This window comes from Salvelinus fontinalis, chromosome 4 (genome assembly GCF_029448725.1).
Source record: "Salvelinus fontinalis isolate EN_2023a chromosome 4, ASM2944872v1, whole genome shotgun sequence".
Lineage (NCBI taxonomy): Eukaryota > Metazoa > Chordata > Actinopteri > Salmoniformes > Salmonidae > Salvelinus > Salvelinus fontinalis.
This window is the reverse complement of record NC_074668.1, coordinates 22,679,815-22,695,744: the sequence shown is the minus strand read 5'-3', so window position 1 is coordinate 22,695,744 and position 15,930 is coordinate 22,679,815. Positions and strand designations below refer to the sequence as shown.

The window sequence follows — 15,930 nt, the reverse complement described above, 5'->3', positions numbered from 1 at the left end:
ACGAGTCTTTAGTGGCTTTTCTGACAGTACAGGAACACAATTCCAGTGTGGGCATTCAGATATTTCACAGATTTTTTTTTCTAAAATTACTTTTATGAATGTAGTTTTTTGGGGTTATTTGGCTTGTTTAAAGACAGAACAGTAGAAATTTGTACCACAATATCACACATCTAATGTCAGGCTATAACATTAATCTCTGCCATTAATCTAAAATGCGATCGTAAACCTAGGTAGTTCCACAAGTCCAGCATGGTGGGTTACAACCCCCTTTCAAGTGTATGCTATTGCATATTTCAATCACATTGTCTAACACAATCTGGACTAATTCCCTTAATCAATACCTGAGAAACCAAGGCTGGACCGTGCAGCGCCATGGTCACCGTGCACTCGAGACACTGCTATTTTGGCTGCAGTGTAGAGTGGCTCGGTCATCTACCAGTCACAGATTACTTCGTTCTAGTATGCAAACTTCACACAGCAAATATCTGTGATGAAAGTGTGATCTGTAGGCGACAGAAGAGAGAACTTCAGACTTGTGAATATGAGACATTGTACCTGGATTTCAGTCGCACCTTCTCGTTCCACAAATGTCAATGAAAATAGATGTATTCTTCCGTGTTGTGTAATTTAACGAATGGGTTTTAAGATTAATTGACATCATGATAAACCCATCGCTTACATTTACCAAAATAATTGTACTGTGCAGATGCATGGATTGAGGCGCACCAGTACAGACAACCTTTTGCTTGGCTTCTCCCAAGAGAATAAGTTACTACTGTAATATCATTTACATGTTTAACTCGATTTGCATTGTTTTGCCCATTGACTGAAATGTAGTTTAAATTGACAAGTGTTTTTTTCTTTTTCGTCATAACCGTTTATTAGCCAGACCATGGACAAGAAAGTGTCAGTTAACTCAACATAGATGCACAGTATTTGCTAGTTGTTGGTTTCTGATGATAGTGGTCCAGGTGGAGGTTTTTCTGCACCACGTTTTTCACACCAACTGTCAAAAGTTGTAAAGCCTAGCAAGACAAGGTCATTATTTTGATCTGGTAGACTTTCGGCTGAGAGGAAACCCCCACCTGTAACTTGAAAACTGCAGAGTAAAACAAGGAAAACAAGAGAAACAGATACATAAGAAACAAGATATAGCTACGGTGGTCACATTGTAAAGGACTTTACTCCTTTATGAACCGCTTTTGGTCAATGCAACAACAAAAGGACATCGACACGTCACCCATAGTTTCACAAATTTAATAAATTGAGTTTCAATAAAGGAAAATCAAAAACAATTTTCCAATAAACATATGTGATAATATACACTATTTACATCTTTACAAATGCATTTCTTTCTGACAAAACACAACACTGATAAGTTAATATATTCAAGCATTTTCTGAAGTGCACAGAACCACATACACGTTGGGGTATTATGTATATAAAAAAATATATTTTGCATCACAACATTAAAGACAATGTTTTATTTTGCAAAGGGTTATTGCAAAAGTTATGTAGTTAAGACATCAGATCCACTTCCTTCACATATCAATAATAAAAGTTGACATGTTGCCCACCGAGAGATAAATGCAGCTTCATAGACTTGAGGACATTAGAGACGACATGGAGATGGGGTTATGGTGCAACTCAAGGTAAAATGTGATAGTGTGTACAATACTGGTTTGCGTCATCTTTATCTGTAGGAGAGAGCAATGAATGGAGAGTGTAATAGGTGGACTCCATTGTGCTCACAAGACACCTCCACTCCCCCCCTGTCACAATTCAGGGCCAGGCCCAGCTCCATGGCTGTCAGCAGGGGGCCCACCCCCTCCCCCAACAGATCAGCATTGGTGTCCTGCAGAGACCATGGATCTCTTGGCCTTTCTCGTGGACCCCCGCTTGAAAGCTCCCCCACTTTCCGCATGTCAACCAGACTTGGCTCCCCTCTGACACCACCAGCTGCCTCCTGAAGACCTTGGAATAGGAACAGCAGATCCACTCGAAGCTCCAGGACATTCTCCTTTGACCCAAAACTGTATCTGTGGAATAAAAGGTTAAGACAGGACCCACAGTACTTTAGCCTAATAATTACAACTTTCAGTTTCCATAGATATGGAATAAATTTATATAAAAAGTTGAGGTATGACAGCTAAGTGAGTGTGCCATCATGTCAACCAGGACTCTTACCGTGTGGGAAGCTTGCGTTTTGCCATGTATGGAAGAACAGGCTCTATGTTCAGGTGTTGAGGATTCAACACATAGAGATGAATCTCAGCTCTCATGACTGTCACTGACAGAACATCCTGACTGAGAAGGAACTCCACATCTGTATCTAGGGTGGGAAAAGATCAACAAAATACTGTAAGGCCTAAATGAAATAAGCACTACTGAGAATGTGACCGTGGCCCCATTCCTTAGTAGAATAATTTATATATTCTATAAAACCAAGTCTAAAGGCACTTTAAAATGGAGATTCTCTACAGTAGGCCTACATACTAATTTAGTCCAAGAGTAGGCTTAATACATTGCTAAGAATCTACTTCAAATGACTGGATTTAGATTCTTACCTCCACTGATACTACCCTGAATCCCTTTGACGCCTCTGCAATGAAAACCTAACTGACAGCAATGATAGACGCGTCTGACAAAATGGAATAGTGGTTGCTCAGGAAAGACTGTGCGCCGTAAACCTCCTTGGGCCATTGAACGCACCCGGAGACGATGTAGCAGTGCCAATTCCATCGGGTACGCGCTGGTTTCCATCCAAGGCGCTGACAACACTGCGCAATGTTGCCGCTGCGTCTCATCGCTCTCCCGTCGCCATCGTCTCAAGATATCTGTAGGTAAAGTATTGGGACCATCCTGAAAAGCGGAGGACTTTGACAGTATCTCCTGCACCGCGCGACACTGTACTCCAATGAAATGAGTAGACACAGATAAGAAAATGAAGGCAATCCAAGAGCATGTGGTAGAAGCCATGGTGATGGGTCCGTAATTGGAGAGCTCCACTAGTTGTACCAGCTCCGTCCAGTGGTGCGGTGTATCTGAAAAAGACCGCTTATCTGCGTGGTTTATAGGGTATGCCCCTCCACTGACAATGGGGCATTCTGCCACTTAGAATTTTAATTCTGTTTCTCCACCCCCCTGTTTTGTTCGTGCCCCTAACTACCGATTTGCACCCCACTGACCCATAAAATTAGTTTGCATAATAAGGCACTCCGAAAACACCGACTCCAGTCATTCAAATTCAGCTACAGCGTATCTAATGACCCTAATTACACTATATTTGGACCATCAAGAAAGGTTATGGCTTAGGGTTGGTTTTTCGAGACTACTTATTTCCAGGACACCAGGCACAGAAACCGATGTTACTTTCTATTTGGATATATTTACGCACGTAGACAGTCCAGCTATCTTAAATTTCATGAAAACTTACATTTAGGCATTGTTCGTCCCCTTCACCCAAAGCAATATAATTACCATGATAACAATTGGGGTCAGTGTTCGTACTTTAGTGTTTGTAAAGTACTGTGGGCGCCGTATTTATGCTTAGCCTGAGCTGTGTGCCTGGTGCTACAGTAATACTATCGTTATGGCACTATAGGGAGCACGATGGCCGACAACCTTACGGAATATTATTGGCAAATGATTCATGTGCCCCATTCATCAGAGAGTATCACATTTAGTGTATTCAATGGCTTTTGGCTTGATTTCAGAGGTGGTCAAAATCAACTCTACAATGAAAACCCAAGAGTGCACTCTCAGGACAGAATATTACACTAAAAACACACTAAAAATATTACATGATATCTGTAATTATATATAATACGTTTTTCCTACATATGGTATGTCATTAGGTACAACATAATATTTTTTTTTAAATACATTGTGGTTGGTGGTGAAGGATTCAGTGGTAGCTGATTATCTTTATCCAAATGAAAAGGATTACAGTGATTAGGAAACCCGGCAGCCATGATGCCTTCATGATGTTTGTACATTGAATATTTGTTACACAACATCTCTATAAGATCATATTTCATGTGGTGTGTTGGTTTGGAATTTCATTATATATTGTGCAAAATGTCTTCTGTGTCGGGCCTTGGTAGGCAGAGAGAAAGCATTGTCCTGGTGGTCGGGGATGCCAGAGTTTCTCACCGCTCCGCCTTGCTGCAGGAAGTACGTCTCCTGGGCCACACTGCGGATCCCGTACACAGCTGCACCCGCACTCCTGTATTATAAACGTAAGACACATTACAACTCAATGGAAACACTCAGGGATTTATCTTAAGATAATACAAACTGCATAATGATGGCCTGTTCCCCCTCCCCCATCATCTGACTTGAGGAGGAGTAATGCATGTTGAGAGAGCCCCCTGCCAGTCATACTGACCTGACAATAGCCTCCTGCAGAGCTTCAGTGTGAGAGAAATGCGAGTGGAGCAGCGATGTGGCTCTCACAAAAGAACGGTCCTGGGCTCCCCCTGGCCTACCAGACAGGTTGCCTGCAGGGACACAGTATAGGCACTCATTACAAATACCACACAAACATGGATGACCATGAAAGTAAAAGACAGAGGTGGTATATACACTATACAGCATCTTACTAACTCAAATCACCACTAAGTACTACAAATGCCCCAAGATTCCACAATCAGCTAAAACTCATTTTCACAAGGCACCACAGCCCCACAAAATGTCCCAAAACATTCCAATCAGCTACAGCAAAGCACTGAGTTTACTACTCACTCCAGCAGTAAGGTCAACGCTGTGAGACAAGAGTTCCACAAATATCATAAGCAACAGACAAATAGAGAGAGGAAAAAAGGTAAAAGTCAGATAGATAGGACAGCTAGAAAAAAAATACAGCTATGGAATATACCGTGGTTTGACAACATTTCTGAGAGCTCTGAGAATATTAGAGCCTCACTTGTGAGCGTGTTCTGTATACAGTCAGTCTGTAGTGTCCCTGAGGGCCAGAGGCTCCCGGAGCAGTAGTCCTCAGATGTGCCTCCAGTCCATTCAGAGATGCCAGGCTTCTGAGATACTGGGGATAAACCACAGGGTGATGGCTGATTAAATGGTTTGACAAAATATCAAACTGCTGCAATAACATGTAAGGCAATAGTGGAGATATTCTATTTAATTTTCTAACAGTTGAACATGTGGTTGTCCAGACAGGGGAATCTCTTGTGGAACACTCATACATGAACAAACATTCATATCCCTCCCATATTCCACAACAGTTCCTCAACACTTCCTATGTGGCTTCAGTGTCGCTGTGGAATTGTCTCTCTACCAGTAGGGCCAGTACCAGCCCTCTCACCCTGTCCTGGTACAGTGCCGTGGGGAGCAAAGGGACATCTGTAGAGTTCTCACAGGGCAAGGGGGAGGCGGGGGGCAAGCCACCTGCTGGACTTTACTCCCCTTTCGTCCCTTCACCCTAAACGCCTTATCTCCCACATTCCCCATCCTCTGACTGCCAGGCGCTCGAGACTCCTCACCGCTGAACCTGTGGGCTGCAGACTTTTCTCCACCCAGTGTAATACTACCTCCATTCTGTCCATTGACGTGACGTCTGTTGTTGTTTTGCATTGACTTGCCTTCTCCCGCAAGACCTGACTCATTGCTCCCACCCTTTATGTTGTTAAAACTGTGGTCGTACGAACCTCCTGTGACACCCTCTTCCACCTCATGGGACAGCTTTCCATTGGACAACGTATGATGAGAGGTCTCTGGAGCGACATTGATAGGTGAGGGGCTGAGAGGGCCAGGAGTGTGAAATGAAGGACTTGGGCTAAATAGCAACTCATCAGATATGGATGACCCGGGAGTGGAGGGATAGTGGAGAGATAGTGGGTGGGGTCCGGGTCAGATGAATCAGTGGTCAGTGTGTCAGATAGGGTCCTTGACAGGAGGCGGGACTTCCTGGGTCACTTTACCTCCCTTGGAGTAGATTGGGATCTGTAGGACAAAGAGTCTCAACAATTTACACTCACATCAGAGTTGCAACCATTCTAAACGTGTCTAACCCCAACTTTCACTTGGCTTTGAGATTACTGTATCAGGACGGAACACATTATAACTCACTCGAGTAAGAGTGTTTAACAGAAAAGGGTCACACTTCATCTGGATAGACTGGATTTTCCATCTGTAGAGCATAGATGCTCTACAGATGATCATACTATCAACAAACTATCCGTTGATAAGCAACTGCTTGGTAAGGTTACGGTTAGGGTTAGAGCTAGGGTTAGTAGATAGATAGTTGAAATGTTACTGATAGTCTGTAAAGCATCTACAGATGGACTATCCAAATAAAGTGTTACGAAGGAAAGTGTTTCTACAGTGGAGGATGGAGGTGGGTTTCTTCCTGAGGGGGGTGAAGTACCTGGATGCTCTGTACACAGGAGAGGAGCGCAGATACTGTAGTTCAGTGGCGGTCAGGAACACAGTGGTGGAGGTCACTGCGCTAAATAGAGGAGTGCTGCCAGAAGAGCTGGAGGAACTCAGTCCATCGGGTCTCTGGTCCTAAGGCAAAGTATAAGCAAAAATGCATGACAAGGCCTGTTACTTAAACTGCTGACTTTGTAAAACAATCTAAAGCATAGCTTTTGTATTCAGATAGTGATGCATAATACAACAACCCAACTTAGAAGGAACCTCAACAAATTAAGATGATCACAAGATGATTTCTAAAATCTCAAAGGAGAGAAGCACCTAAATTATCAGCCACTGTTATCTGGTTGTACGTTTCAGTTTCATGAACCATGACTTTCACTGTCAGATTAGGGGGCATCTGTGTACTGTCAACCCTGTGGAGCAAAGACTTGTTTTTTGAGACATGTATATACAGTTAGTGTCTGATTCTAATCTGTGGTTAACTATTCCAGTCCTTTGGTGCTGCAAAGGTCAGACAGTACTCTCCCACGATAGAGTAAACAACCAGCTAACACTAGAGAGCAGCGCTGTTAGGCCTGCAGAATTAGGACAGCCTTGAGTAGGAGAAGTGGGTCAATCTGAGAATCAAAATGCCATACATGAAACAAGGAAATCATTGCCAGGCTAGGCCAGAAGTTAATAAACATAAAAGATGAATGAAATATGTATCGATATATCAACAAACTCCTTATTATTACCCTCCAGACGAGCTTCAATGCCATACAACTCTCCTTCCGTGGCCTCCAATTGCTCTTAAATACAAGTAAAACTAAATGCATGCTCTTCAACCGATCGCTGCCTGCACCTGCCCGCCCGTCCAACATCACTATTCTGGACGGTTCTGACTTAGAATATGTGGACAACTACAAATACCTAGGGGTCTGGTTAGACTGTAAACTCTCCTTCCAGACTCACATAAAACATATCCAATCCAAAGTTAAATCTAGAATTGGCTTCCTATTTCGCAACAAAGCATCCTTCACTCATGCTGCCAAACATACCCTTGTAAAACTGACCATCCTACCAATCCTCGACTTCGGCGATGTCATTTATAAAATAGCCTCCAATGCCCTACTCAATAAATTGGATGCAGTCTATGACAGTGCCATCCGTTTTGTCACCAAAGCCCCATATACTACCCACCACTGCGACCTGTACGCTCTCGTTGGCTGGCCCTCGCTTCATACTCGTCGCAAAACCCACTGGCTCCAGGTCATCTACAAGACCCTGCTAGGTAAAGCCCTGCCTTATCTCAGCTCACTGGTCACCATAGCAGTACCCACCTGTAGCACGCGCTCCAGCAGGTTTTTCTCTCTGGTCACCCCCAAAACCAATTCTTCCTTTGGCCGCCTCTCCTTCCAGTTCTCTGCTGCCAATGACTGGAACGAACTACAAAAATCACTGAAACTGGAAACACTTATCTCCCTCACTAGCTTTAAGAACCAGCTGTCAGAGCAGCTCACAGATTACTGCACCTGTACATAGCCCATCTATAATTTAGCCCAAACAACTACCTCTCCCTCTAATGTATTTATTTATTTATTTTGCTCCTTTGCACCCCATTATTTCTATCTCTACTTTGCACATTCTTCCACTGCAAATCTACCATTCCAGTGTTTTACTTACTATATTGTATTTACTTCGCCACCATGGCCTTTTCTTTGCCTTTACCTCCCTTATCTCACCTCATTTGCTCACATTGTATATAGACTTATTTTTCTACTGTATTATTGACTGTATGTTTGTTTTACTCCATGTGTAACTGTGTTGTTGTATGTGTCGAACTGCTTTGCTTTATCTTGGCCAGGTCGCAATTGTAAATGAGAACTTGTTTCCAACTTGCCTACCTGGTTAAATAAAGGTGAAATTTAAAAAAATATATTTAAAAAAATTACTTACATGTGTAGAGTCAATGGTGCTCAAGCAACTGAAGATGTGGTGGAGTTCAGTGGAGACTCCTTGTAAGTGGTAGAGGTACAGTGCCCATCGAACTGCAAAATCTTCCCGACTGTAGATCTAAATGCAAGGCAAATCAGAGGGAGACATATTTAGCATTAGCAAAAAACAATTTCAGGCCCTGCATGTCCCCAGGCACCCTCATTTGTTGACTTCTGTGATCGAAAAAGCCTTGGTCTCATGCATGTCAACATCAGAAGCCTCCTCCCTAAGTTTGTCTTACTCACTGCTTTAGCACACACTGCCAACGCTGATGTCCTTGCCGTGTCTGAATCCTGGCTTAGGAAGGCCACCAAAAATTCTGAGATTTCCATACCCAACTATAACACTTTCCGTCAAGATAGAACCGCCAAAGGGGGAGGAGTTGCAATCTACTGCAGAGATAGCCTGCAAAGTTCTGTCATACTTTCCAGGTCTATGCCCAAACAGTTCGAACTTCTAATTTTAAAAATTAATCTCTCCAGAAATAAGTCTCTCACTGTTGCCGCCTGCTACCGACCCCCCCTCAGCTCCCAGCTGTGCCCTGGACACCATCTGTGAATTGATCGCCCCCCATCTAGCTTCAGAGTTTGTTCTGTTAGGTGACCTAAACTGGGATATGCTTAACACCCCGGCAGTCCTACAATCTAAGCTAGATGCCTTCAATCTCACACAAATCATCAAGGAACCCACCAGGTACAACCCTAAATCCGTAAACATGGGCACCCTAATAGACATTATCCTGACCAACTTGCCGTCCAAATACACCTCTGCTGTCTTCAATCAAGATCTCAGCGATCACTGCCTCATTGCCTGTATCCGCTACGGGTCCGCGGTCACACGACCACCCCTCATCACTGTCAAACGCTCCCTAAAACACTTCTGCGAGCAGGCCTTTCTAATCGACCTGGCCCAGGAACCCTGGAAGGATATTGACCTCATCCCGTCAGTTGAGGATGCCTGGTCATTCTTTAAAAGTTACTTCCTCACCATATTAGACAAGCATGCTCCGTTCAAAAAATGCAGAACTAAGAACAGATATAGCCCTTGGTTCACTCCAGACCTGACTGCCCTCGACCAGCACAAAAACATTCTGTGGCGAACTGCAATAGCATCGAAGAGTCCCCGCGATATGCAACTGTTCAGGGAAGTCAGGAACCAATACACGCAGTCAGACAGGAAAGCAAAGGCCAGCTTTTTCAAGCAGAAATTTGCATCCTGTACCTCTAACTCCAAAAAGTTCTGGGATACTGTAAAGTCCATGGAGAACAAGAGCACCTCCTCCCAGCTGCCCACTGCACTGAGGCTAGGTAACACGGTCACCACCGATATATCCGTGATAATCGAAAACTTCAACAAGCATTTCTCAACGGCTGGCCATGCCTTCCTCCTGGCGACTCCAACCTTGGCCAACAGCTCCGCCCCCCCCCCCCGCTGCTACTCGCCCAAGCCTCCCCAGCTTCTCCTTTACCCAAATCCAGATAGCAGATGTTCTGAAAGAGCTGCAAAACCTGGACCCATACAAATCAGCTGGGCTTGACAATCTGGACCCCCTATTTCTGAAACTGTCCGCCGCCATTGTCGCACCCCCTATTACCAGCCTGTTCAACCTCTCCTTCGTATCATCTGAGATCCCCAAGAATTGGAAAGCTGCCGCGGTCATCCCCCTCTTCAAAGGGGGAGACACCCTGGACCCAAACTGTTACAGACCTATATCCATCCTGCCCTGCCTATCTAAGGTCTTCGAAAGCCAAGTCAACAAACAGATCACTGACCATCTTGAATCCCACCGTACCTTCTCCGCTGTGCAATCCGGTTTCCGAGCCGGTCACGGGTGCACCTCAGCCACGCTCAAGGTACTAAACGATATCATAATCGCCATCGATAAAAGACAGTACTGTGCAGCCGTCTTCATCGACCTGGCCAAGACTTTTGACTCTGTCAATCACCATATTCTTATCGGCAGACTCAGTAGCCTCGGTTTTTCTAATGACTGCCTTGCCTGGTTCACCAACTACTTTGCAGACAGAGTTCAGTGTGTCAAATCGGAGGGCATGTTGTCCGGTCCTCTGGCAGTCTCTATGGGGGTACCACAGGGTTCAATTCTTGGGCCGACTCTTTTCTCGGTATATATCAATGATGTTGCTCTTGCTGCGGGCGATTCCCTGATCCACCTCTACGCAGACGACACCATTCTGTATACTTCTGGCCCTTCCTTGGACACTGTGCTATCTAACCTCCAAACGAGCTTCAATGCCATACAACACTCCTTCCGTGGCCTCCAACTGCTCTTAAACGCTAGTAAAACCAAATGCATGCTTTTCAACCGTTCGCTGCCTGCACCCAAACGCCCGAGTAGCATCACCACCCTGGACGGTTCCGACCTAGAATATGTGGACATCTATAAGTACCTAGGTGTCTGGCTAGACTGCAAACTCTCCTTCCAGACTCATATCAAACATCTCCAATCCAAAATCAAATCTAGAGTCGGCTTTCTATTTCGCAACAAAGCCTCCTTCACTCACGCTGCCAAACTTACCCTAGTAAAACTGACTATTCTACCGATCCTCGACTTTGGCGATGTCATCTACAAAATAGCTTCCAATACTCTACTCAGCAAACTGGATGCAGTTTATCACAGTGCCACCCGTTTTGTTACTAAAGCACCTTATACGACCCACCACTGCGACCTGTATGCCCTAGTCGGCTGGCCCTCGCTACATGTTCGTCGTCAGACCCACTGGCTCCAGGTCATCTACAAGGCTATGCTAGGTAAAGTGCCGCCTTATCTCAGTTCACTGATCACGATGGCTACACCCACCCGTAGCACGCGCTCCAGCAGGTGTATCTCACTGATCATCCCTAAAGCTAAAACCTCATTTGGCCACCTTTCCTTCCAGTTCTCTGCTGCCTGCGACTGGAACGAATTGCAAAAGTCTCTGAAGTTGGAGACTTTTATCTCCCTCAACAACTTTAAACATCTGCTATCTGAGCAGCTAACTGATCGCTGCAGCTGTACATAGTCCACCCAATTTACCTACCTCACCCCCATACTGCTTTTATTTATTTACTTTTCTGCTCTTTTGCACACCAGTATCTCTACTTGCACATGATCATCTGATGATTTATCACTCCAGTGTTAATCTGCTAAATTCTAATTATTCAATTTATTGCCTACCTCCTCATGCCTTTTGCACACATTGTATATAGATTCTCTTTTTTCTACCATGTTATTGACTTGTTTATTGTTTACTCCATGTGTAACTCTGTGTTGTTGTCTGTTCACACTGCTATGCTTTATCTTGGCCAGGTCGCAGTTGCAAATGAGAACTTGTTCTCAACTAGCCTACCTGGTTAAATAAAGGTGAAATAAAATAAAATAATCTGTAAGCGTTTCCTCAAACATTTGAAGATGTCTTATGGGCCGTCATATGGTATGGGATCATCAATAAAAACAGGGATCATTCTTGGTACGCAGTTAGTATCAATAATCTCGCCTAGGGAACACATCTTCTCTGATGTCCTTACCTCTTTAGTAGCAGATTCCAGCTCTTGTAAGGTCACCCTCACCTTTGACCCATCATACCGGAATAAGTTAATGCATTTGCAAATCACCAAGAAATCAGTGTAACATTACATAACACCATATCAACACTACTAATAGAAAAGTAGGTACTATAGAATGGCCGACTAAGGATAGAAGCCCAATTAAATACAGGAGAATAGAATCTCAGATCAGGTGACAGTCCCTCCTTGAGTCAGGCAGTGATCTCAGCCATAGCTGTCAGTGGGTTGTACTGGTTGCCTCAAAGGCTGTCCTCCACATTCATCCCTCCATTTATAAGGATAGATTAATAATACGAGTGGATTCATTCGAATTGGAGTTAGATCCCAGGTAAAATGCATAGGTAGGTATACTGTTTATGTTGATATGCCATGCATTCACTATTCAACCAACTGTTGCCGGCAATTGGAGACTGCTTGATAAAAATAAAAACTGATCAGAATAGCCCAAAAGAATTACAGGAAATCATTTCACTTTGCAGATTGTGCCATGTCAAGCAAGCTACCAGCTGGCTGACGTTTAGCTTACCCAACAATCTTGTTCCAAAAGAAGTTCACGCACTCTTCCTCTGTTTTTCAAGGTAACACATTTAAAGTCAACTCAGCAGAATACTTTCACATTTCATAAACTTCCTTTGCAAGACTGTTTCAATTTTACAACTGAATTGAAAACAGATTTACTCGCAGGTCGTTACCACAGGCATAATTATGGCTAAACCCAACCTATTTCTACCATCACTTAATCTCATTTCAAGCCCAACCACACTGCTAACCTTATACCTCACCTTTAATACAAACATAATTTGTTTTACATTTTCAGGATAATTGACTTTGTGGCTGTGGTAACTAGTGACAACCCTACTGGTTTGCAAGAGTAATGCAAGTCACAAGTTAGTCATGTGAAAGTACGGTGGTAATTGGAGTCAAACAGTGTCGTTCTGAAACATGAAGTTCTAAACTCCTTTCGTTATTCTAAAACACATTTGGAGAAACAGACAGAAACCATATTGTGTCAAATTGAGAGTTAAGACCACAATGTATTTTGGTAATAATTATTTATTTTATTTAAGTTAAGCAGAAATGGTGTTAAATGGTCCAGAAAAATGTAACTAACATTTTGGGTCCCTTGTGGCAGGTGCACAGAGGTAAACATAATAGAATAGAGAAGAGTAAACAGTTTGGGGAGTGTGGTCCAGTAACAGTAATGAATTGAGGAAAGAGACTGGTCCCAGTGTGTGAGGTGGTCTGAGGGAGAGATCACTCATCACGTCCCTCATAGCCATCAGGGAGGGCATTCACTTCAGGGTTGTGGAACAGGCTCTTGTTGCCATCACCCCAAGGGAAACGCTGGTGAGAGAAGAATCAAGTTAACAGCGACAAAGTAAATTAACAGGGGGCAGATTCAAATGTAACTACTCAATGCAAAATTAGACAACGCTAAAAAGTATATAATCAAAGAAATGTCTTTTTGCAACAATAAATATTTAGGATCTTGACATAATTTATCAGACCTTGCTGCGAATGCGAAGATGGCTGTAAGGGACAAACTCTGGCTCCACATGGTGTGCAGCATGGTGCTGCATTTTTAGGTACATGTTCAACATGCACACTGCAACTCCTGGAAGGGCAACCACAAAGGAGAGGATCTTCCATGTTCTGGCTGGAGAAGAAACAAAGGAAACAAAAAAATACATTGTTGTTTGACGAGTAACAAAGGCTTCATTTACACTTAAGCCAGTTATAGTTAATACATTTAACCTTTATGTTCTGTTTAAATACATTGTGATGTGACAGACATGTTGAAAACTAACAGCTACTTTGAGGTCACTGGAATGTTAAATCCGTAACTTCCCTTTCCTTTGAATGTGTGCTCCTAAGTATCTCAATCTCTGCACATGTCATTGTCAATGCAACCACCAAAGTGCAACAGGTACAGGGTGTGTACTGTTGAGTTTCCATTTCCAAAGAGCCTCTAATTTAGCTAATCCAATCACATACTTTTTTACAAATATAAACCATGATCACTGCATGAGGCATTTGAAATTGTGTGCTCGCTGAAGTACCGTTTACAGACGTTCTGCCCCTGTTCCTAGGCCGTCATTGCAAATAAGCATGTGTTCTTAACTGACTTGCCTAGTTAAATAAATGTTAAATAAAATAAAAGGTTCAGTAGAGTATTTAACCACAATTGAACTACTGCACACAGTTGAGTGCCACAGCACTTAATCTTTTAGATTTAACATTTTGCTGACCTGGGAGAACAGATGTGAAGAATTTAGCAAGTTACTGTTGGTAAAGAGGTTATTGGATGAATAAGGTGTCATGCTAGGTTGACAAAGTCCTGCAGTACTGGCAGCACTCCAGGTACAAGGTTCCCTACTCCCCATGGTCATGGAGAGAAAACAGGAGAAGGCCTAAGTTATGGTCGAAATTAGTGAACACCTTTAACTCACTACGGCTATGAGCTTGTTAACTGATCTCCATGACATTGTTAAATCACAATTGTGAAACTGATTTAATAATTGTTTTCTTCATTGCCTTCCCATACCGCACTAACGTTGGCTAACTAAATCTGAGATGGGACATTCAAAACACAACCTAGACAGATGTTTGGTATGTTTGAAAACTAGCAATAGGGTGTACAGTTATCTAGCTAACTAGCGTTAAATATCTAGTCATCTAAAAGTTAAATAAAAACATTACCTATCGTAGTTAACATTTAATTAATCAGGGAGTCATGTTGAGACCAAGGTCTCTTCTGCAAATGAGCTCTAGTTAGCTAACTAGTCTAACATTGTGTTAATCCAGCCACCTGGGTCGTATAGAATGGGGATTTAGCAATTGCCAACGAGTCCTGTGTAGCTAGGTATGTGGTTGATTTCTCTAACCTAGCTAGTTAACGTTATCGAATACAGCAGCTGTATGCTGCCTCGCGCTAACGTTAGCTAGCAAGGTCACGAAGGTACCACGTCCTCCAAGAATATGTTTATGGTTTTGTCGTTCGTAAATCGTGTCCTTTGAGCAATGTTTGTGTGGCATTACCTGTTTGCTCCCCATGACCATGAGCCGCTGTGGCAGAGAGTTGACGAGTCTGGATCAATGAGGACCGCAGGAGAGTTTGAGAAATTCGTCCGAAGGCCGCCATTTCCACTGTCTTTCTGACTCGATCAGCAGATGAACGGAAGTGATGTAGGGGAAACGTGCTCTGCTGAAAACAACAACCAAACCACTTAGAACGGTCATCTGAAAAGAGAGGTAAAACACAATACAATACGAGTGAAATACTTTTCTTTCCAAAAAATGTCAATGACGCAATACAATACGAGTGGAATACTTTTCTTTCCAAAAAATGTCAATGAAGTATGCAAAAAAACAACAACATGGTGGTGTGGGCTTATACCGGTCATTAAACATATGAACGCAAGTAGACCGCTGATTGGCCCGCTCATCCTCCTTAGGGTGATGACATCATCCTATATGAGGAAATAGTAAGCATTTTTAAAACGTTATGTTTGAGATACAAGTTTGAGGTGGGGTTTCTGAAGTGTCCCCCCCCCCCCCTCTAATTTATGCTTTGGCCAACAATACGAGTATAGCACAGGAGGTTGGTGGCACCTTAAGTGGATGTGGAGGACAGGTTTGTGGTAATGGTTGGAGCAGAATTTTTTTAAATATTATTTTAAAATGTAACCTTTATTTAACTAGGCAAGTCAGTTAAGAACAAATTCTTATTTACAATGACGGCCTACCCGGCCAAACCCAGGCGGCGCTGGGCCAATTGTTCGCCGCCCTATGGGACTCCCAATCACGACCAGATGTGATACGGTCTGGATTCAAACCAGGAACTGTAGTGATGCCTCTTGCACTGAGATGCAGTGGCTTAGACAGCTGTGCCATTCGGGAGCACTCAGGAATTAATGGAATGGTATTGATGCTATTCCATTCGCTTTGTTCTGGCCATTATTATGAGCCGTCCTCTGCTCAGCAGCCTAGACT

General features: G+C 43.3%; 2 protein-coding genes and 1 pseudogene across 2 annotated transcripts; all 3 read right to left on the bottom strand.

Moving 5' to 3' along the window:
- Positions 1–1,241: 1,241 nt before the first annotated feature.
- Positions 1,242–4,637, bottom strand: LOC129853372 (uncharacterized). Its single transcript, XM_055919345.1, has 3 exons — positions 2,568–4,637; positions 2,188–2,332; positions 1,242–2,039 (listed from the first exon to the last, which is right to left on the bottom strand). Exons 1-3 carry the CDS (start codon positions 2,977–2,979, stop codon positions 1,694–1,696), a joined length of 903 nt encoding a protein of 300 aa, XP_055775320.1. The 5' UTR covers positions 2,980–4,637; the 3' UTR covers positions 1,242–1,693.
- A 537-nt stretch (positions 4,638–5,174) lies between these two features.
- On the bottom strand, positions 5,175–11,951 carry LOC129852833 (uncharacterized; annotated as a pseudogene).
- A 1,021-nt stretch (positions 11,952–12,972) lies between these two features.
- On the bottom strand, positions 12,973–15,356 carry LOC129853369 (cytochrome c oxidase subunit 6A, mitochondrial-like). The gene is made up of 4 exons (XM_055919342.1): positions 15,335–15,356; positions 14,977–15,177; positions 13,446–13,594; positions 12,973–13,281 (listed from the first exon to the last, which is right to left on the bottom strand). Exons 1-4 carry the CDS (start codon positions 15,339–15,341, stop codon positions 13,192–13,194), a joined length of 447 nt encoding a protein of 148 aa, XP_055775317.1. The 5' UTR covers positions 15,342–15,356; the 3' UTR covers positions 12,973–13,191.
- Positions 15,357–15,930: the final 574 nt, after the last annotated feature.

What these genes read in the sequence shown, in the direction of transcription:
- LOC129853372 (XM_055919345.1), bottom strand. Translation starts at nt 2,979, where the DNA reads ATGGCTTCTACCACATGCTCTTGGATTGCCTTCATTTTCTTATCTGTG. An exon ending in TCAGGGTAGTATCAGTGGAG is followed by an intron (nt 2,333 to 2,567) that starts GTAAGAATCTAA and finishes TTCCCACCCTAG; the next exon opens with ATACAGATGTGGAGTTCCTT. An exon ending in AAACGCAAGCTTCCCACACG is followed by an intron (nt 2,040 to 2,187) that starts GTAAGAGTCCTG and finishes TTTATTCCACAG; the next exon opens with ATACAGTTTTGGGTCAAAGG.
- LOC129853369 (XM_055919342.1), bottom strand. An exon ending in TGGTCATGGGGAGCAAACAG is followed by an intron (nt 13,595 to 14,976) that starts GTAATGCCACAC and finishes TTTCTTCTCCAG; the next exon opens with CCAGAACATGGAAGATCCTC. An exon ending in ATCTTCGCATTCGCAGCAAG is followed by an intron (nt 13,282 to 13,445) that starts GTCTGATAAATT and finishes TTCTCTCACCAG; the next exon opens with CGTTTCCCTTGGGGTGATGG.